Source organism: Schistocerca nitens, chromosome 1 (genome assembly GCF_023898315.1).
Source record: "Schistocerca nitens isolate TAMUIC-IGC-003100 chromosome 1, iqSchNite1.1, whole genome shotgun sequence".
Taxonomy (NCBI): Eukaryota; Metazoa; Arthropoda; class Insecta; order Orthoptera; family Acrididae; genus Schistocerca; species Schistocerca nitens.
The window spans coordinates 930,898,985-930,921,861 of NC_064614.1; the positions used below are offsets into that span (position 1 = coordinate 930,898,985).

The window sequence follows — 22,877 nt, forward strand, 5'->3', positions numbered from 1 at the left end:
GCATGTTTGGGACTGGATGAAGCGTCGTCTCACGCGGTCTGCACGTCCAGCACGAACGCTGGTCCAACTGAGGCGCCAGGTGGAAATGGCATGGCAAGCCGTTCCACAGGACTACATCCAGCATCTCTACGATCGTCTCTATGGGAGAATAGCAGCCTGCATTGCTGCGAAAGGTGGATATACACTGTACTAGTGCCGACATTGAACATGCTCTGTTGCCTGTGTCTATGTGCCTGTGGTTCTATCAGTGTGATCATGTGATGTATCTGACCCCAGGAATGTGTCAATAAAGTTTCCCCTTCCTGGGACAATGAATTCACGGTATTCTTATTTCAATTTCCAGGAGTGTATGTACCATGTAAAACACACACAATCTGTGTGTATTTTGTTTTTATATACTCTTCTATGCAGATTTTGACATAAACATTAATTTAGTTGATGTTCTCCATTTTTTGGTTCCACTAACCATCGAGGCAAAGGGAGTTATACGCATATTATCTCTACCACTTACATTGCTATCACAGGTTGGTCTTTTAACTCCAGTAAACAAATTATGTCATGTTTATTTGTAGTGCAACAACAAATATACATAATGTCCACAACTAAAACACAATCTAAAGTTGTTTCAAACATTTGGCCTTCCAAAAAAGCATTTGCCACCAGTCTGCATCTCCCTGAATCAAACTTCCATTTTTCTTCTTATGATTTGATAGTCGCAATATGGGTGGAGGATACATCCTCTTTTTTTTTTTTTTTTTTTCTCTTAAGTAAAACTTTTGCACTTTTCGTCAGTGCTCCTATGTCCTCTAACAATAATGTAGATCTTACACTCTTTTCTTTAATAGAGGGAATGTTCTGGCAAGTTTAAGTGTTGAGACAATATATGAGAAAAATTTGCCTGCATCAACTTAATAACATACCAGTTCTGAGTCCAAGTCTGACACATAGTTTTAACTTGTCACTCATTTAAAATTTTATTATTTGCTGATGAGTTTTTGAAGTGTTGCTGTTGAACCTACAGCCCACTGCCCATTTTCTCTCAGCAAAGTAATGGCATACTCCCACCAAGCCTTGCTGTATTGCATCTTGGCCCTCTTCTGCCAGAGTGATTTCTATACACTCTTGTGTTAACTGTCCCAGAACAATGGGTTTAAGCCAGAATTTGATCCCCATTACCTCACCCGATGTAGTTCAAAGCACTGTTTTCACATAAAAACTATCATAGCCAAACTGCTACACTGTATATGCTTTGCTACGCTGTATATGCTTTGTGTGCCTCTTGAGCTCCATACATCTGACCTCAATGATCCTAGTTGTCTGTCCCACATAGGCAGTGCCAAATTCACATGGAACATGGTAAAAACTAGGTTTTCAAAAGTCCAGACCACCCTTGATATTGCCCAGATTACCACTGTTTTCAGTTGGTGGAAACAAGCAGCATATTAACCCATACTTCTTCAGTATTCTACAAAACTTCATGAACACTATGCTATCATAAGGATAACAGCAATGGCTTTAGGATCCTCTGTTATTGTTGTGTTGTGGCTCTCTAGACTGCATACTCAATCTGCCTGCTGGATGACTCATAGACACTACACCTTTTGTAAGTGTAGCAGCTCTGAGGTTTAATTATCTTGGTCTGATTGGGTATGTGTTCTATGAAACGTTCTTAGTGCACTGACACTCTGGATTGGTTGATGGCAACTAGAAGCATGCAAATATGATAAACATAAAAGATTATAGTTAACGTTCTATCAGTGCCAAGATACACAGAAATAGCACATGCTCGGATAGGATAGTGAATTAAACTGACCTTGATCTTTTTAAATTATAATTTGGCAAGGTCTTTAAAGGATTTACCGAAACACTAAAAACATTAATCTGGGTTGTGTGATGTCACTGCAATGCTGAGGATAAAACAAATTTTGTCACTAAAAGCAAACAGACCGAAAGTTAATAATCTTTTCGTAATGTTAATGATTGAGGAAAATTAAAGTTCTGGCAGTTTGGTGGTTGCAACCCAATATCTTCAGAGTAACAATTAACGGAATCAACTTATGTTTCTCATTATGCTTTGCTGCAGATGCTGTTCCCTGGAAGTTTGATAAGTAAAAACAGGCCAGAGAACTGCGTGATTCTCAACGACTGTGTAAGGACAGTTGCTATTTCAGGTGTACTATTATTATGTCACAGCTAGTCTTCATTGAAATTTTACATCCTAATGTCAACTGCTACTTCCCTCTTACACTCGTTAAACATATTTTATAACAATCAATACATTTTTACATATAGCAAATTCACTCATTCCAAAAGTTATTAGTAATTAACAAAAATAATGTCATCCGGAAGTTACAAATGAAATGTTTGGAATGTGACGTAAATCAACATTACTTTTTCTGTTTTTAAGGAAATATTGTTGAAATCGCAAGAGTAAACAATGCTGATTAGATTTTTGTTAATTATACAGAAACTACTTCATCCCAATTCTTCCTAACATGTTTCTGGTTTCAAAGATACGTGTTTTTTTTTTAACAGAATGTCAATTAATAGTACACTAGTTGAATAATTGCTTTGGGTACATCATCAATAAGATTTTGTTTTATGAGTTTCAGTAATTCCTAAGTAATTATGTGTTGTTATGATTAGGTCTTGCATAGTAAGCTGACAGCAAGATTGTTAATAGTTTCAAACATTAGAAAAACAGTATTTTTAATCTCTCTTTCATTATTTGATTCACAGTAACTGAATGGTTCTAATTGTAATTAATCAAAATGATAATTTAATACTGAAGAGTACTCTGACATGATATTATCGAAAATTACATTTCGGTGATCGAAAGGGGAAATTATCCACATGGGTCCTAGCTAATGACACAACAACCTGAATTAGCTTTGGTGGCATGTGAAAGATGAACTAAATTAGTTCCTGGAATTGTATGAAGAATGAGCTGTTACATTTCAATAGCCAGATGGAGATTTGAACCCTCCTCTGAAGTGCTAGTCCAGTAACTTACATGATACATCACATTGTTTGATACATAGGAAAAGAGAAAACTATGTGGAGGCTTTTGATAGATGTTATGCTCTAGGGCATCACCTGCTTGACCTGGATATCTAGGAATGGTGGCTGGCCTTTCATCTCCTAAGAATATACATTTTCCCCTTCCATTACTCTATTACTCTCCCACTTTTTTAGTGTTAACAGATTTCTCATCTCTCTTTCCTCTTCTATGTTCAACGTGAACAACTTTTTCCTCTGCAGTTCTCTTCTTTACTTGCTGATCCTCTGCTCTTTGTGTAAGATTCACTTGTATCTGAAATTCCATGCTGGAACATTCTTTAAACAACTTATTTTCTTCCCTACAGATTCATTTACTCCTATTTCACTAAAACTCCCTTATTTTATTGTGCACTGCTAATTTATTCCATCAGCCAGTCCTGCAACTGTATTCAGGGAATTCTTGTTTCCATGTCTTTTTTTCTGCTTTTTGTTGTCTCTTGACAACTTTTTCTCTTCAGCTTTCTTCTTATTTTTGTTTCCTGTTTTCTTCCCAACCCTACTCAAATTTCTCAATGGTTCAAGTTCATTACCAAAAAAATAGTACCACTTTACATGGCCTCTTATGATTTCATATCACAAATCCCTTTCTTACATCAAATCACAGACCCTCTCCTAACAATGTTTCTGTTCTAACCCTGTTGAATTAGCATGCGGTTTTTTATTATTTTGAGTGTAAGTCTCCATAAACAACTATTTTGTATGTAGAAAATGTTTAGTCATCCCAATTTCACATTTGTGAGTGCGACAGCATCACTTAACTTATAAATTGCTCACAGATTGTGACAATGGTGATTTAGTCAGGTTTTTACAGCATATGAAATTTTATTGTTGAAAGTGATTTCATTAAAACTCAAAAATACCTGAGGAACAAAACTAAAACTTGACCATAGCTGATTGAGTACTGTATCTGTAACTTTACTGTCACTTTTAATCATGTGCCTTTCCTCATAACTTTAGCAGCACAGAATCAATACAACTGTTGATGATGCATAAGAATACCTAGTATACTGTTTCTTCTTTCCTTTTAATTAGCTATCCTCATGTCACATACCTCAGGTTCTCTTACATTATGATAGAAATATAAGATGGAAGAGTGACTAAGTAGAGCAATTAATAATGGAGATGGGGGACATTTCAACACATTGTAGGTTATATTTCTTTCCTATGAAACCTGATATTCCATTATTTTCCTAATTGCCATTATTAGTTACTATAGTATGTTGTACAGTTCATAAATTTTTATCACAGTTCATAGTAATAAACAAAGTTCCAATTTATATTTTAGTTGAAGTTTCCTTGTTGTTGAAACGTAAACCAACCAACGTGCACTTCTCAACACCTGAATAACAGCAGTTCTTTCTATTTTTAAATGAACTAAACATTCATTTTATTTGTGTAAGAGGCCTAAAGTATATCAGTGCATGAAAATGTAGCAAAATTACAGATGCATAATTCAAGAAATACAATTGACCGTGTAAATTTTACTTTGTAATTTTTATTTTGCTTTCTTTTATATTTTCCCTACACGTAGGATTCTGTTGTTCTTTTCTGCTTATTCCACAAGTTCAAAATCATTTACTTGTAGTCTTTAAACATTTACCTCATTATTTTCACAATCAGACTTACTTTGCAAAAGAACTTCACTATCCTCACTATGTGAAGATTCATCCAACAAAATTTTTCTTGCAGACTTGCAACCATTTTGTTGTTAATTTTTCAGATTTCATTTTTCTTAACATCTACATCTATGTACATATTCCACAATCCACCATATGGTGAATGCTAGAGGGTACCTTGTACCAATCTAGCCATTTCCTTTCCTATTTCACTTGCAAATTGAGCAAGGGAAGAACAACCACCTAAACACCTCCATATGAGCCCTAATTTCTGTTATCTTAAGTTTGTGATGCTTACGCAAAATGTACGTTGTCAGCAGTAGTAATATTCTGCAGTCTACTTCAAATGCTGGTTCTCTAAACTTTCTCACTAGTGTTCCACAAAAAGAACACTGTCTTCCCTCCAGAGATTCCCACGTAAGTTCACAATGCATGTCTGTATTACTCGCATGTTGATAGAAAAACACAAACTTTTTTTTTTTTTTTTTCAAATCTTTTCAACATTTCCTGTCCAATTCAGTTTTTTCCAGTTAACATTAATGATTTTTGATGTCCCATATTTTCTTCCCCATTACACTTTTTGCTGCTGGCTTTGGAAAAGGCCAGGTGTATATTCAACTGTCCTTTACTTGTGCTTGCTTACAGTTCTTTGTTTACTAGGATTATAGCTCAAAACCGATGGCTTATCTTTGCTCGTACTAGATTCATGTTCAGTTATACAGTGCACTTCAACAAACAAAGAACCTGGTCATATACAGCAGTCTTTTGTGAATTTGAATGAATAGCTCATCCACATCAATCAAAAAATTCTGCAGCATTTGCATAACAGTTGCTCTTGATATGCTAGTGTTTTCAAATTGTAATAAGGTGAACTGATGATACTGGCTCATGAAATGCTTGGCCAAGTTAACTCAACTATTTTGTATGGTTGAGCCAAGCTGTTTTATTTATTTGCATGTCAGTCCACAGTTCATGTCTGTAACTTTTAATACGTTATCGTAAAGTGTACATTCTGCAGTGAAAACATGCCGACTTGTATAGCCTTCTCTGAATGGCGATAATTTGGTGGTGATGGGAGTTTATTATTGTCAGATCCACTGCAATACAGTTTATCTTGACAATTAAAGCAGAAGCGTAGATCCCAAATAGATCTGCAGCAGTTCTAAACAACATGTCATCATATAGTGCCTCCATGGGCCTTGCAGGTTTTTTTTTTTTTTTTTTTTTTTTTTCTCTCTCTCTCAGGTATTTCTAATTTAATACACATCTTTTTTCTTGAGATCACATCACATTACCCACATCTTAAAGAAAACAACTTACTTTATAGGCCTACCTATTATTCCACATATTATAATATCCGATGAAATTATTCACATAGGCTACATTTCAGAAGTGTTGAAATCTAATCCCAATGGTTCATTGGAATCTGTCCCATGTGCAGACGTTAAGTTTAAACCACTGTTACTTCTTACATAAAGCTTATTTTTGTGGTTAACAGTATATTAAATACAGAATCCCCTAATTAATTGAGTGAACAAATCTCATTCATTTCAGTTAATATTAAACAATGAAAATGCGCTACTGAAAAAAATGAACTGAGCTTTTACTTGCAAGATCACGAAACAGTATTGAGTGAATAGCATTATGAGTAATGACAGAGAGGAACCTATTAACAGCTATTGTCGTGTTATGGAACTTGATTGTAAAGCTATTCCCCAATTAAATAGAGGTTCCAGTGCTGAGAAATGCAAACTGTTGAAACGAACCCTTAGCTGCAATTTGTCACCCCCTCCTCTAGATAGCACAGTACAGCACATTAAATTTCAGTGATCTAATCCACAGGCAGACTAAATCAGTGGTAACTTATATGCACAATGACGAGACTGTCAGATAATAAGACTTGAAAAATAAGGTATGAAACAATTTATTTATGTCATACATTATGCAATGTTATGTGGCAGGAAATCCACCAACAAATAAAAAACCCAGCAAATTTTTAAGAAAAATGGGAGAGGGCATATGATCTTCAATCAGTTACATTGCAGTTCAACTAAGGTAAGAGTTAAGATTTTGGACACTGTTTCAGTATTCACAAAAAACTCATAAAGGTCTAACATACACAGTAAATATGAGTAAACACTAAACGCTATTGGAAAGATGGATTCCCTTGCTGAACAATTTAAAACGGCATCCCCCCAACATCTTGTTTGTGGTGCCAGACTGACCAAGAGGGTAGTCCGAGGTCTCGGTTGGTTGGAAAAGTGATAACTTGGTTGTGATTTGGCTAATCTAACGAATTTGAATGCCAAATCAAGGTTGTGATACGACTGACCTATAGCGTTGCATAATGTTTGCATTTGAGTCATACTTAAACCATCCTTTGCCTATTTGTTACCTTTTTCATCATATAAACAAACTCTTAAGTACTTCCAGAAAACTTATATTAGATAAAGAGAAAGTTTCCGCCGATTATTTTGAAGCATATAATGTGCATATATCCTACATAAACTACGAATTGTGAGCTGTCCTCCAACACAGTTTAAAGGCTACGATATTTAATGAAACTTCGACATAAATCACTACTGACACTAACAACATACAGGCTATTAGGGAAAAAAAAAGTGGTTAATAATTAACGTCATTTCCCCTCCGGCGAAAACCACTACGAGGGAGTTTTTACGTGAAATAACATATTGTTTACCTGGTCTGTATATAAGGATCGGATCAGATTCCAATTTCTCTTTAATTTCATCTTTCCAAATAAATATTTCCTTTTTAAGTTCTTTAAGTCCATTGCGAATAAGCTCTAGACGCGAAACTTTCTTAACCGATTTCGTGTAGCCGCTTTTCCTATCGCTTTCGTAGAAAGAACTTAGCGTCTGTCGGCTTGTATTTATGTTTCGGATATTATGTATATCAATCTGTACAGGACGAAACAGCCGTCTTGCCAATACCACACAAACATTGGTAAACATTTTACTGGCAATAAAACAACAAAATTATCTTTGACTCCTTTATTTAAAAAAAGAGCCTTGTACAGTACTTCTCTCATATTATTTTAAAGCGCCCCCAACATGTTATAAACTCCATAGGGCTAGTCACAATTCTGAAAATAGAAAGAAACTCAAGAAAAGGCCATAAACACAAAGCATTAATGACAATCAGTCATCTCAACAACCTAAACAGTAAACAAGTGGAATGGTTTCCTTCCTTCGTCGGTTGATGTTTGCAAGGAGGTTGGAAAATTATTAATAATAAACTTTATTGCTCACAAGTTGTGCATATTAAGATACAATATTCAAGACAAAGGTCTATGATTGATTTCACACGGCTAATACACCTTACTACGAGGTTTCGGCACAGTCTGTCTAACGTAACAGTCGCGACACTTCGCCTCGATTTTGTTGCCTACCGCGGCAAGCAGCGCCCCAAGCGGCCAGTAAACTATGAGTTCGACGCGATCATGAAAGCGAATAGTGGTTGTTTATTATGATTTCTGCATTGGTTTTTACAAGCGGGAGCGTTTGTAGCTCAATAAAATGGTAGAAGACACCATAGCTGTCTTTTTTTAGGTTTCCTAAGGATCCTGAGAGATATATGCTCTCATGTTACTAAACTGTATCGTCAGGATTCACTTGCAAACAAGTGTGCAATGATTAATGTTTCGTTTTAGGAGCAGAAAATGGCTAGTTAATAGCTGACGAGAAGACCTTTTGAAAAAAGACCCAGTTTACCTGTATAATAATATAAGAGTTTGTTCGCTACATTTCGAACAAAACCATTTCATGAACGCAGGCAATAATAAACTCGTGTGGAATGCAGTACCCACACAGTTTGTCATCCCAAATACGGCACCTCAACTGACGATGAAGTGGAAACTTCCACAAAGATTCGACAATCGATCTAAAGCTGTAAAACAGTCCTATGACACAGAAGCAGCCAGTTCAACTCTCCATGTATCAGTGCCAGATTCGTGTGAATCGTCAACACAGACCTCCTTTGACGATAAAGTGGTTAGATTAAGTTCAGTTATTCGTGTCTTACAAAAGCGTAATGTTTGGTACGTATTTCATTCACTTCTGTTGTTAGTCACTTAATTTTCCTTGCTTCCTTCGTGTAGTGGCATTATTTGGTTAGAACCTTGTTCACTGACAGATTGTTTGAAAATTATTCAAATACAGGGTGATTCAAAAAGAATACCACAACTTTAGGAATTTAAAACTCTACAACGACAAAAGGCAGAGCTAAGCACTATCTGTCGGCGAATTAAGGGAGCTATAAAGTTACATTTAGTTGTACATTTGTTCGCTTGAGGCGCTGTTGACTAGGCGTCAGCGTCAGTTGATGCTAAGATGGCGACCGCTCAACAGAAAGCTTTTTGTGTTATTGAGTACGGCAGAAGTGAATCGACGACAGTTGTTCAGCGTGCATTTCGAACGAAGTATGGTGTTAAACCTCCTGATAGGTGGTGTATTAAACGTTGCCATTTCAGCCAATAAAGTTTTTGGTCCCTTTTTCTTCGAAGGTGCTACTGTAACTGGACTACAGTATCTGGAGATGTTAGAGAATTGGCTGTTCCCTCAGCTCGAACAGGAAGCACAACAATTCATATTTCAGCAGGATGGAGCGCCACCACATTGGCACTTATCTGTCCGTAACTACCTGAACGTCAACTACCCGAGGCGATGGATCGGCCGCCAGGCAGCCCGTGACAGAGCACTTCATCACTGGCCTCCAAGAAGCCCTGATCTTACCCCCTGCGATTTTTTCTTATGGGGATATGTTAAGGATATGGTGTTTCGGCCACCTCTCCCAGCCACCATTGATGATTTGAAACGAGAAATAACAGCAGCTATCCAAACTGTTACGCCTGATATGCTACAGAGAGCGTGGAACGAGTTGGAGTATCGGGTTGATATTGCTCGTGTGTCTGGAGGGGGCCATATTGAACATCTCGGGGAACTTGTTTTTGAGTGAAAAAAAATCTTTTTAAATACTCTTTGTAATGATGTATAACAGAAGGTTATATTATGTTTCTTTCATTAAATACACATTTTTAAAGTTGTGGTATTCTTTTTGAATCACCCTGTACAGTAGAGCGTCGATTATCCGAAGTAATTGGGGGACAGGGGTGTTCGGAAAACTGATTTGTTCGGATAATCGAACTGTACATGTTTATTTGCCTAAAAGAAGTACTGTACAGTAAACTTGTTCATAAAAACAGGCATCTCTTTTAGTATTACAAAGTAACATACAAAGGCAACTTCAATAGGAATATATAGTATGTGGCACAGTTTATTAAACAAATATATATACACATTACATACGCATTTTGCATGAACGATACACACAGTATACAAAATTAACGTTTAAAAAAATCCTTTATTTTGGTCTGTCTAAGCAAGCCTACACGCTTACGAGCAGCTAAGTCACGTACTTTTTTCATTACAGATATCTGAAACTGGTCACTTTCATCTTGGGCTTCAAACCATCGCAAGGCAGTATCTAAGCAAGTGAACGCCCTCAGAAGCTGTTGGTATAATTTCATCTTCACTTGCTAGAGCACTGATTGATGAGATGCTGGCGGCGTCATCTTTATCAGTGACGACGTTTACAATCTCGCTGTCCTGCATGGTTTGGTGTCCTGGATCTGCATCATCGATATTCATCCATTCATGAACGTCTTCTTCATCACATTCTTCATAATCTATTTCTTTTAGCATACCGAGAATTTCGGACATATCATTCTGTTCGTCATTTTCAATCATACCTTGTGAATTTTATTCCAGCCTTTCTTCAAATTCTCTTCATTTACACTATTTCATGCTGCGCTGATCATGTAGGACGCGTCTTTCAAGTCAATATTCCTATGATATCTTAAGAGACATTCTTCTCCATCCTCTTCTCTTCCTAACAATAACTTACGCAACAATTCTTTCCTGTAATATCGTTTGAAAGTCTCAATAACGTCTTGATCCATGGGCTGTAATAAGGAAGTTACGTTAGGTGGAAGAAATATTACCTTTATGAACTCGTCTTTTTCGTTTAAAATATCACATGACGGATGAGTTGGTGCATTGTCAAGGAGAAGTAGTGTTTTCTCCCTCTTGTCATTCTTTAGCTGATGAGCTTTTACAGAGGGTGCGAAAACGTCCAGAAACCACTTCATAAAAATCGTACTATCCATCCAGGCACTCTTTTGTGAGGTGTACACAACAGGCAAGGCTGACATATTAACGTGCTTGAAACAACACGGTCTTTTACTTTTACCAATGACGAACATAGGCAGTCGGTGACTTCCAGTAGCATTAGCACAAGCCAAAGCTGTAATACGGTCGTTACTTGTTTGAGGACCAGGTGCTGCTAATTCATGACGTGAAACAAGAGTTTTTCTCGATAAAGCTTTCCAGTTAAGTCCAGTTTCGTCAGCATTGTAAACGTTTTCGAGAGCATAATCTTCTTCCCTAAATACGTCCCTTAGTTTGACTTTGAATCAGCTGCTGAAGAATCAGCCGACAGTTTTTCTCCCTGTATTGTAAGCTCACGAATGCTGTGTCGTGACTTGAAGCGTTTTAACCAGCCCGTGCTCGCTTTAAAGATCGAAGGCCCTCCAAGTTTTTCGTTGAACTGCATTGCCTTCTCACACAGAATGGGACCTGAGATAGGTTCTCCTTCCGATCTCTCCTGTGTAAACCACTTGTAAACAGCATCATCTAGATCTGTGTTGGTGGCGAGCTTCATAGTTTTACGGCTTGTTGATCCATCAGTAGAATCAAGCATAGCTATAAAATTTGCTATGCTCGTCTTTTGATTTTTTTTTATAACCATAATTGTCGACTTCCCCACCTTGTACTCATTGGCTAAAGTGGTTGCAGATTCACCTTCTTCTAACCTTTTAATAATCTCGTACTTGTCCCTCATAGAAAGGACAACACGTTTACGTTTAAGCATTTTGTATCATCAAGTTCATTTCTTCACGCAGCAGCACGCAAGTGGTCATAACAGAAAAGAGACGGTGACAGTTTGCACCGTGAGAAGCTCTTCTTGGGGGCGCGCAATCCTTCAAACTGCGCGGAGCGGCACGCCTCAACTCTAAGCTGGCGCAGCTGTTGCTGTGAACAGCTTTGATACTGCCGCTACTTCAACGCCAGTGCCAAGCCGACAGAAGCGTGCTAATTGTTGAAACACAGCGACTGGCGGCTTGGCCGGTCAGCAGCGCCTTGTGAAGGCCCCATTAGAAGCAATGTTCCGCCAGCGGTGGCCCAGTGCGGCGACAACTGTGGGAAACGTGGTTTGGGAGTGAGGGGGATGATGGGCGGTAGGGTGGGAGCGTAACAGGTGCGAGCGAGTACACAGTTCGGTTAAGCGGTCGTTCGGTTGACCGACGTTCGGATAATCGACGCTCTACTGTATTTGGTTTTGCGTGAAATGTAATGTAATCAGCTCATTATAATGTTTTCGACATATTTCTCCCACTATTTGGCAGTTGCTTGTCCCACTTATAATAATACAAAGATGAAGGTCGTAATTGTGGCAACAGGCGACAATGACAAACACAGTAGGCTTACAGAACGATAAATGAGCTGTCGATCGCTTTTGCATGTAGAGGAACATGTCTGTGCTTCTTACGTGTGAATCTGTGTGTTTATGTTCTTTTGATATCAATGTGGTAAGTTGCAATTCTATCCAACGTCACAAGTGTTTCTTCACAAATGTGTTGTAGCTTACCAATCGATTCATGGTTTTTGTCCGTACTTGCGCTTATTTTAGAATCATTTTTAGAAACATATATCTTCTTCTCTTCTTCTTCTTCAGTAGCTCTACAGCCCTTGGTGAGCCTTGGCTTCTTCAACAATCTCCCTCCACACTTCTCGGTTATTTGCTGCTCTTTTCCACCCCCGGACTCCCATATTGCTGATATCCATTATTACCTCATCGATCCATCTTCTTCTAGGTCTCCCTTTTCGCCTAACTGAATGGATCCTACCTTTCATCATTTTCTTTGGAATTCTATCCTCTGCCATTCTCTCCAAGTGTCCTAGCCATTTCACAAATTTTACTATGTCCCTGCCTTGTATTAACTCTTGTAATTCGGCATTGTAGCGTATTCTCCAGCCTTCTTCCTCCCTTATTGGCCCATAGATTTTGCGTAGTATTTTCCGCTCAATGCTTCTTAGAGCATTTTTATCGTGTTCTGTCAACGTCCATACCTCTGAGCCGTATGTGATAACTGGGCGGACTAGGGAATTATATATTAGCAGTTTAGTTTTTCTTGTAACAAGGCTATTTTTGAAAAGCTGCATATTTGCAAAGTAAGCTCTGTTTCCTGCTTGTATTCTTTAGAAACATATATGCCTTCTGATACTACACAAACCCTTGGAGGCAAGAAAATAACTCAAATATTTTGTAAATTACGTAGGAAATCGATGCAAAACAAAAATTATGCTTACGACGCATCTGACGTTCACCTTACTCGCCACTCTGGTCGCTAGTCTCGCTTCGTCTGTCAAACGGTAACAACTTTTACAGCAGTGAGTGTCGCGACTGTTATGTTAGACTGCGGTATCGGTCACAATGTTTTTCACATAGTTCACATATGTATATCGAGTCCGTGTCGTGGTATGTCTTCGTCCTGCAGATTATGTGGTGGTAGCCGTGGACCGCCATGGAATTTATGAAATGTCTCAGCTCCTGGTTTGTGCCGCCGTTCCATGCTCTGTTCGTCATGGCTTCTGAAGAGCAGAACTCTGGCCATATCTCCCTCTTTTTCCTCTCCCTGTCTAGCCGCAGTTTCTTCCATTTGTCTGTGTAGGACAAGTTGAATTTCCATGTTAGGTCCTCTACTAGAAATGTTTCTCTCGCGAGTTCGTACGCTAGTCTTGACTCGGTGTACTTGGAAATTCCGAGGGCTGCCTTAACTTTTTCCATTCTTAGTAGGTCTCCATAGATTAGCTTTTCCCATGTTACCTCTTTCCGATATGTTACAATAGGAACAATTTTGGCTTTGAAAAGGGCAATGACTGTATCTAGGGATAGTGTGCTTAGTGACTTGATTTAGATGGCTTTTGTTGCGGCTGCTGCTCGTTGTGTTGTGTGGATTCAGAAGAGTGTACCGTTTTCTGAACGTTACGCCCAGATATATGAAGCTGTTCGTAGTCCGTAGGCTTTCTTGTTTGAGGTATATTTTGTCCTTCGTGGATAGGCGTCCTCTTTTCCTCAACACCATGTGTACAGTATTTTCTGCGTTTATCTGCAGTCCGTTGGGTTCAGCCCATGTTCCAAGAGCATTTATTCCTTTCTGTAGTTCATTTGTATCTCATGATCCCACCACCATGTTGTGTGCATATACACTCCTGGAAATGGAAAAAAGAACACATTGACACCGGTGTGTCAGACCCACCATACTTGCTCCGGACACTGCGAGAGGGCTGTACAAGCAATGATCACACGCACGGCACAGTGGACACACCAGGAACCGCGGTGTTGGCCGTCGAATGGCGCTAGCTGCGCAGCATTTGTGCACCGCCGCCGTCAGTGGCAGCCAGTTTGCCGTGGCATACGGAGCTCCATCGCAGTCTTTAACACTGGTAGCATGCCGCGACAGTGTGGACGTGAACCGTATGTGCAGTTGACGGACTTTGAGCGAGGGCGTATAGTGGGCATGCGGAAGGCCGGGTGGACGTACCGCCGAATTGCTCAACACGTGGGGCGTGAGGTCTCCACAGTACATCGATGTTGTCGCCAGTGGTCGGCGGAAGGTGCACGTGCCCGTCGACCTGGGACCGGACCGCAGCGACGCACGGATGCACGCCAAGACCGTAGGATCCTAAGCAGTGCCGTAGGGGACCGCACCGCCACTTCCCAGCAAACTAGGGACACTGTTGCTCCTGGGGTATCGGCGAGGACCATTCGCAACCGTCTCCATGAAGCTGGGCTACGGTCCCGCACACCGTTAGGCCGTCTTCCGCTCACGCCCCAACATCGTGCAGCCCGCCTCCAGTGGTGTCGCGACAGGCGTGAATGGAGGGACGAATGGAGACGTGTCGTCTTCAGCGATGAGAGTCGCTTCTGCCTTGGTGCCAATGATGGTCGTATGCGTGTTTGGCGCCGTGCAGGTGAGCGCCACAATCAGGACTGCATACGACCGAGGCACACAGGGCCAACACCCGGCATCATGGTGTGGGGAGCGATCTCCTACACTGGCCGTACACCACTGGTGATCGTCGAGGGGACACTGAATAGTGCACGGTACATCCAAACCGTCATCGAACCCATCGTTCTACCATTCCTAGACCGGCAAGGGAACTTGCTGTTCCAACAGGACAATGCACGTCCGCATGTATCCCGTGCCACCCAACGTGCTCTAGAAGGTGTAAGTCAACTACCCTGGCCAGCAAGATCTCCGGATCTGTCCCCCATTGAGCATGTTTGGGACTGGATGAAGCGTCGTCTCACGCGGTCTGCACGTCCAGCACGAACGCTGGTCCAACTGAGGCGCCAGGTGGAAATGGCATGGCAAGCCGTTCCACAGGACTACATCCAGCATCTCTACGATCGTCTCCATGGGAGAATAGCAGCCTGCATTGCTGCGAAAGGTGGATATACACTGTACTAGTGCCGACATTGTGCATGCTCTGTTGCCTGTGTCTATGTGCCTGTGGTTCTGTCAGTGTGATCATGTGATGTATCTGACCCCAGGAATGTGTCAATAAAGTTTCCCCTTCCTGGGACAATGAATTCACGGTGTTCTTATTTCAATTTCCAGGAGTGTATATATAGATCTTGAGGGACGGAGCCGAAGTTCTTATTGCTAGAACCACGTCTTTTGTGGCTATGTTGAACAGAAGGGAACTGAGGGGGTCCTCTTGTAACACTTCATTTGTCTGTGTTGTTACGTTGTCTGATATTATGATGGTGTTTTTTTCTCAGGATAATGTGTGTCAAGACACTTACGGTAGTTCCTTGTTTTGTTCCACCATCTGTTCTAGTTTAGCACATGCTATGGTCCTGTTGAGATTGTCAAATGCCTTTGTGAAATCGACGAATACTGTGCGGAAATTTCCTTTCGGGAGTTGTATTTTCGCCTCTGTGTCATCTATGAGGTTTTTGACTGCGTGCAGGGTGCTTCAGCCTTTTCCTGAGTCCAAATTGTTCCTCTGGGATCTTGTTGTCGATTTATTCTGTTAGTCTTATATTCATTATGCTTGTCAGTATTTTGAGGAGATTGTTCTCTAGTGGGATTCCTTGGCATGAGTTTGGGTCATGTGGTTCTTCTTTGCCCTTGTGCAACATTCTGATTGTCGAGGTTCTCCATCTCTCCGGGATTCGTTCTGTGTGCAGACGTAAGTTCATCATGTCCATGATTTCTGGAATTGAAACTTCCGAGGCTATCTTGATGTGTTCATTGAATATCCCATCCTGCCCTGCTGCTTCTTGTTCTTCAGGGTTGATATAGTGTTTCTAATTTCCTCTGTCGTTAATCTTCTAATGTCTTCGTATTGTCTTGTTGTTTCATGAGTTCGTTGCTTCTTTGTTGATTTAGGATGTTGGTGAAGTGGTCCTCCCAGACTGCCATCTCTATTTTCCCCATTGTCTGTGACTGTCGTGGCTTTAGAGCTATGTAGAGGTTTTCTTTTGCTTCTTCCACCATTCTTCTAGCCTCGCGTTCTGTGAAATCGTCTCGTTTTTTTCTTTAGGAGTTTCTTTCATTCTTTTATGAGTCTGCTATATGTGATCAGGTCATCCGTTTTTTTCCGTTTGGTCATGTGGAGGGCTAATAAGACTCTCTTTCTCTCTGTGTAGCGTTGTTGATCGAACCATCTTTTTGCCTTTCTCTCATTGGATGTGATGGTTGCGGCTTTTATTATGTCTTCTAGCTCTGTTGCTGCAGCATCTAGGGTTTTTTCTGTATTTTGATTTCAAAGACATTAAGGTTATCTCCGTTTTCGCGTATTTTACTCTCATCTATCTTTCTGGAGGTTCTTCTCGTGTGCTTTTTTTTCTGTTGTATGCACTTAGGTTCTATCATTTTGAAGGTAGTTGTCACTGGACAGTGTTTCTTTATTGGTGTCTCCGCAGCGGAATATATCACCTTGTGGTCCATTATTTCGAGATCGTTGTCTTTGTAAAGGATTATGCCTATGGTGCTGCTACCATTGTGTGCAAAATATGTGTTGTTTCCTCTCTAGTTAACCAGTGTGAATCCCTCTTGAGCCATCATCTGTAGTAGTTGCTTACTTCTGCAGTCATGCTTATCTAGTCTGCAGTTTAGGTCTCCCGCTATAACAACACTTTTTCCCGAGGCTATTTTTTCTAGAGAAGTCATCTTGATTGCTACAACGCCCTCAATCGTGGTCAGTGGGTCAATATAGAGGCCTATGAAAGTCACTCTCTCAGTCTCCATTATTAAGGTGTCTTCTTGTTCATAGACACAAGATGCTATGCCTGTCGTTGGTTTGTAGAAGCAGGATATTCCTTTTGCAGGTCTTCCTCTTGGTACTTTTCTTTGCAGGAATGTGTTTGAGTAGAAACCGGGGATTTCTATATTGTCTGTTGCGAAAGTCTCTTTCAGGATGAGTACGTCATGGCTTCTTAGGAGCTCGCCTTCTGTCAAATCTAAGGCACTTCTTAGTCCTTCTACATTCCAAAGAAGTAGTTTAAACTTCGAGTTCGGCGCTTCTGCTCTGGGGCCCTTCAGGCCATTTTTATGGATCTGTGATCTTGTGAAGCTCGTTTAGTGGTATGCCTACTTTGTAGGCTTTTAGTGTTCCTCACATTCTATTATTTCCGTGATCTTCAGTTTTCTGAGGTGTTGGATAAGTTTATCCAGCGTCGAGTTGCAGTGTAGCCATCCTATGTAGAGCCATGCTCTGCCTACTGCTGCTTGGAGTGTGCCATCTGTTGAGTCCATTTCTCGTTATAGTTGTTGCTATGTGCCCATTACTGTTGGGGTCATCATCTGTTTATTCCTTCAGCGGTTCCTTCTTGGGACTTCAATCCATGCCTGATTGTTTTCGTGACCGGTTGTTTGGTCAGAGTCTGTTTCCTTTTTGTCATGCCTCGGTGTGGTCTCCTTATCTTTCTTGTCGTTGATTATCACTCCTTGTGTAGTTGGTGGGTTGGGGACTTTCTGTGTTATTTATTTGGTTTGGTTCCACTTGGTAAGGTTAGCTGTCACTTTTCCTGTGGCCCCAGGCCCAGCTAAGTGTGTAATTTTGGTTCTGATTTTTTTTATCTATTAAATTTCGTAGATTTTTGGTGAGATGTTCCATCATGGCTTCCATTTTTTGTGTTAGTTTTTGTGAATTTTTTTCTTTTAGTTTGTCTTCGTCTTCTATTTCCAACTCGTCTGTTTTCGCTGATTGTAGAGTATTGTTTCGTATGTTCTTACTGTCTTCGCTGAATGGGTTGCCCTGGTGGCCACTAGGTGTCAGCACTGCTAGGTTGCTTCCCGACTGTTTGTGTGTGTGGCTACTTGGTGTCACCTCCTGACAGCAGTGAGTGCTCCGCTGCCCGACAGGTGTTGCTGGCGTCTGGTTTCCGTACGGTGTTTCTTGCTTCGGGTCACTAGATGTCGCTAGTTTTCCTGTTGAGTATCTGTCATCTTCTTCTATACCAGCTCTTTTGCCTGTGCTAACCTCATTTTGGGGATTCTTTGTTGCCTTTTCACGTGCCTCTAAGGCTGACTGTAGTTCTGCAAATAAGTTTCGGATGTCACTTACAGTTCTGTGCAGAGTTTCAAACCTCTTTCGATGTTTGTAATTTTCACCATCAGTCGGTGAGCTGGTCGAATCGCAAATAAAGTCTCAGAACGAAAGGGAAAATCAAACCATTCTATACTTCAAACATGGAGGTTCATCTGTTGTTTCTAAAACCAACGAAGACTTGCACATGACAAGGACACCATGCTCCAAAAGTAAGCACCAGCCAGTGAGCAAACAGGATGAGTGACTAAAAGTTGGAATTCTGCAACGAGTTTAAATAATCGTTTGCGTTGACAGTCTTGCACGATTGACTAAATCTCGGATCTGTGCCTGGCAGTGTGCGATTTGCAGACCATCCCCTCCTCTGGTTTTAGTTTATGCATCCCAACCTGGGATGTTTAGTTCCCACGCACTGTAGTAAAACTTTACATATAATTTAAATTTGTGGAACCGAACACTGAAAGTTTTTAATAAGTCTTACTATTAATGCTATTAATATGTTTCAGTTTTCTATCATCAGAATAAGTACAGCTTTTCACAAATGTGCCTCTACTTTTTGAATTCCCCTTGTATACCTGTATGTAGATGATTCTGTAAATAAGCTTTATCTATAATGTACTTTTAAAGATATAATAAGGGATGGCTTTTCTGATAGTGCATACGCGTGAATAGTGAGTTTCGGCATGAACATCTATTTATAAATAGCTGTTTAACCATGCGTAACGCCACAGTCCAAGCTAGTAACATATATAATTCTAAATAACCCCCTAAGACATCCCCCCCCACTGGTAAAAGCACAAATCGCACCCTGGTGCCTGGCACTCGGCTGATATCAGAATTCAATCACCTGACATCCCTCATTCACTCCTTTTGGTTTGCCATATTGGATACGTTATATTTCGTTTGTTTCCGCGTTATAACTTGCTGGTTATGACAGTATACTGCTTTAAGGCAAAGGAGCGATAAAGATATAGCACTAGATGCGATTTATTATAATTAAACGTCAGTTAATGACACATAGTCTGTAAAATTCGTAAGAAAATTTACTATGAACAGCGTCTTACATGTATTTAAGAGGTACTGGCGGAATTAAAGCTGTGAGGACGGGGCGTAAGTCGTGCTTGGGTAACTCAGTTGGTAGAGCACTTGCCTGTGAAAGGCAAAGGTCCCGAGTTCGAGTCTCGGTCCGGCACACAGTTTTAATCTGCCAGGAAGTGTCTTACATGTATTCCTTGTGGGTGTGTAGTGAGAAATAGGATGTTGGGGAATGGAAGACAGTATGTTGGAAACGAGGGGCATTCTATTACTTTTTTTCTCATCTTCGCTTAATTCATGTAACAGAGGTATGTTATTTATGTGGAAGAGCGTGTTCTTTCTCTCAGTAACGAGTTCCTTTCGGTTTATGACTTCACTCTGATTAAAAAACGAAAGATGAAATTGCTGCGAGTAAAATAACGAGCAATGATAATTATATTTCTTCTTCTTAAAAGTATTTAACCTTTTTTTGAATACGTCGGCTGGACGGGAATCTTAGAGTACAGCTGAAATTGTTGCAAGTAAAAATAGGCAGCAATAATATACATATTCTAGCATGTCAGAAATATTTCGCTGATTATTTTCGAATATGCAGCGACATGCAATGGTGTGTTTAGGCAGGAACTTAAGAGAACAGCTTAAATAGTTGCATGTAAAACGGGTAGCAATCATGTTGCTTGTCTTGCTTGTCACCATTACTCTGCTGTTTATTAGGAATATCTTACTATTTTCGAAGCTGTGTTTAGGTAGGAAACAGAACACAACTTAAATTGCTGCGAATGAAATAAGCAGCAGTCATATTTATAGTCTTGTTTGCTACAAATATTTAGCTGTGGTCGAATACCTATAATACTTTCGTATTCGTAAATTTGTCAGTCAAGGTAAAGATCGCACCATGCAAGTGAGGGACATTATGTGATCGCTTTCCGATTTCACTCGAGTCCCAGACGTACTCCCAATTTTTACTCACTCGTTGGCGGAGGAGGGGTGGGGAGTTGAAGGGAAATTTTGACATTGATTTGAATGGTGTCCACGTGGTCAAACACATATAGAGACTGAAAACACAAGCTTGGTTTGCTGCCAGACAATTTGGAGTGCTGCAAGTTTATCAATCTTTCATCAACTCGTTTTCTTATAGGGTGATTCTAAGTCATCCATAACTGTTTTTATTTTCTAGTAGACAGAAGAGGTTCTTCACGTTGTGTTTCTGTGTACATCTTTTTGTGTGTTTGTATTTTGAATTCCATTGTAAATATGTTACTTGTATTCTACTTGATTTCTGCTTGTGTCTGTAATTTTGGGCAGACTAAATGATTCCTTTTTTCTTGTTTCATATGTAACAGCAAGTTGTTTCATCACATGGTTTACGTATATTTGTTACTGCTTACTAATCCATTTGTGATGTTCTCAATTTAAATGCACTGTCAGATATTGCTTTTATTCTACTTTATTTCTGTGCCCATTAGTTTTCTGCATTTTCTCGTATTTAAAGGAGAACTCCCTGTTAGAATTTTTTGACAGAATTGGTATTCAACATTTAATAAGCTTGTCTTGGAATAAGTATGTAATCCTATGGTGAATGGTGTTGCTGTTTGTCACTGAGTGCAACGCATTTCAGATTGCTTTGCATAGTCCGGATTTAGAGCTAAATGAGTACAGTTTGTAGTCTTAGTGTCTAGACCATTTTTGCTTGTAAATGCTGAAAATGCAATAGTAAATACACAAATGTGTTCACTCGTTACTAATAAATACTACAAACAGTATGTTTTAGCAGAAATCAATGTACTTGAATCATCCTCTCGCTCCAATGAAAAATTCAGAGGGCTCCATTAAATGCTAGAAAGTACTCAAATCGAATGTAAACAAAAGAACCGTACAATGCACTTACAATGCATTTAAATCGAGCAGTTCAAACACGGATTCATAAACAGTAGCAAACAGACGGAATCCTCAGAATACAAAACAGCGAAATCAGCTATTGTTTTATATGAAACAAAAAGAAATATGTTATCATTTACCCCACCGAATACTGTATTTAGGATATGAGTCAAAATTAAGCAGAATACCAGCAACATATTTACAATGCAGTTTAAAGAATACACACAAGAATTTTGTAATCAGGGATCGAATATGGATGAAACCAGCACCTGTGTCATGTAGGGTTATTTTTAGATTTTGACAAATGCTAAAGCGCAATTATTTCCACTTGATAATGGTCACACAGTCAAAACTGCGATATTGTGTATTACAAATAAACAAATCATTTACAACATTTTACATCAACTGTGAACCCCAGATACTAGAAATCAGTTTTAGTTTTTGACTGAGATTTCTCAAATTTTTTTCTCCCTAAGGTTACAAAAATGTTACCAAGTTCACACTTTACCACTGTACCATGACGTCCACCAATAAATTATAAATAAAAAACAGTAATCAAAATATCTTTTTTTTTGCAAAGAATACAGATTTTTGCTGTCATGTTGCTGTATTCAGAATTCACTACCAGACCACTAGGAGCACTACTGCCGTTTCCACTTTCCATATCGTAACATGTGCCTTGAACTTCCTATAATTTGGTGTGCTATGGTGGTGCCCTCCACTAATTTAAGGAGGTAATCTTTTCTCGTCCCTTTATTGTAGTGAAAAGTTTTGTGTTGAATTTTTACTTCTCTGCTTTCTTTACTAAGGTTCTTTGAGAAATTGGATTTTTCCTATGAAAGTGATTCACACTGAACATCAGTACAACGAAGCAGAAAGAAACGAAAACAACATCATCATCAAAAGATTGTGTATCCAATCTATGTAGTATATCACACATTATAATTTCGTTTTCTTTAGTTTTAAGATTGAAAGTTAAATTATGAGATACCATCCATGGTACAAAAACTTGGACAATGGTATCCGAATTTGGACCTCTTGTACATACTTGGGTTCGCTGGTATTTAACCTCTGTTCACCGAATAGCACTGGAAATTATAACGATATGTTTCGTAATGTGTATACATAAACATACAGTTCTAAATGTCCCCGTTCGTAGTCGCTAATTATAACAATATGTTTACTTTTGTGCTGTAACATATAGCTATAATCAGCGGTGGAAACATATTTGCGAACGCCGACCGTGTGCGGCTGTTTCTTTGATCGTCTGATCAGTCGGAAGTTGCATTGCAGAGGAGAGTAAATGCCTATTCAAGATATAATTATTTTTGGATAGCCCAACATGAATTTCCTAAGGGACCGTAGTTTATCATGCATTTACCAGTAGAATATGGCGCGGAGAAAATATTTCGCCGCATACAACTTCCGTCCGATTTCGACGAAAGAATTCGTGACTGTGAACTCTCTATTTGGCAGAAACATAAAGAAAATTAAATAACTTCATGAAGGAGTGATACATAGATTCTATATTAAATAAATAGTCCATACACTAGTTCCATTTAACTCTGAATTTATGGCAATTAAT

At 39.6% G+C, this 22,877-nt stretch overlaps 1 protein-coding gene across 1 annotated transcript in view; it reads right to left on the reverse strand.

Moving 5' to 3' along the window:
- Nucleotides 1-7,977, reverse strand: part of LOC126193565 (complex I intermediate-associated protein 30, mitochondrial) — a 56,027-nt gene extending 48,050 nt beyond the window's left edge. The window contains exon 1 of the mRNA XM_049932697.1: nucleotides 7,378-7,977. Coding sequence (XP_049788654.1) covers nucleotides 7,378-7,651 — 274 coding nt within the window. The 5' untranslated portion in view covers nucleotides 7,652-7,977. The remainder of the gene's footprint in view (nucleotides 1-7,377) is intronic.
- Nucleotides 7,978-22,877: the final 14,900 nt, after the last annotated feature.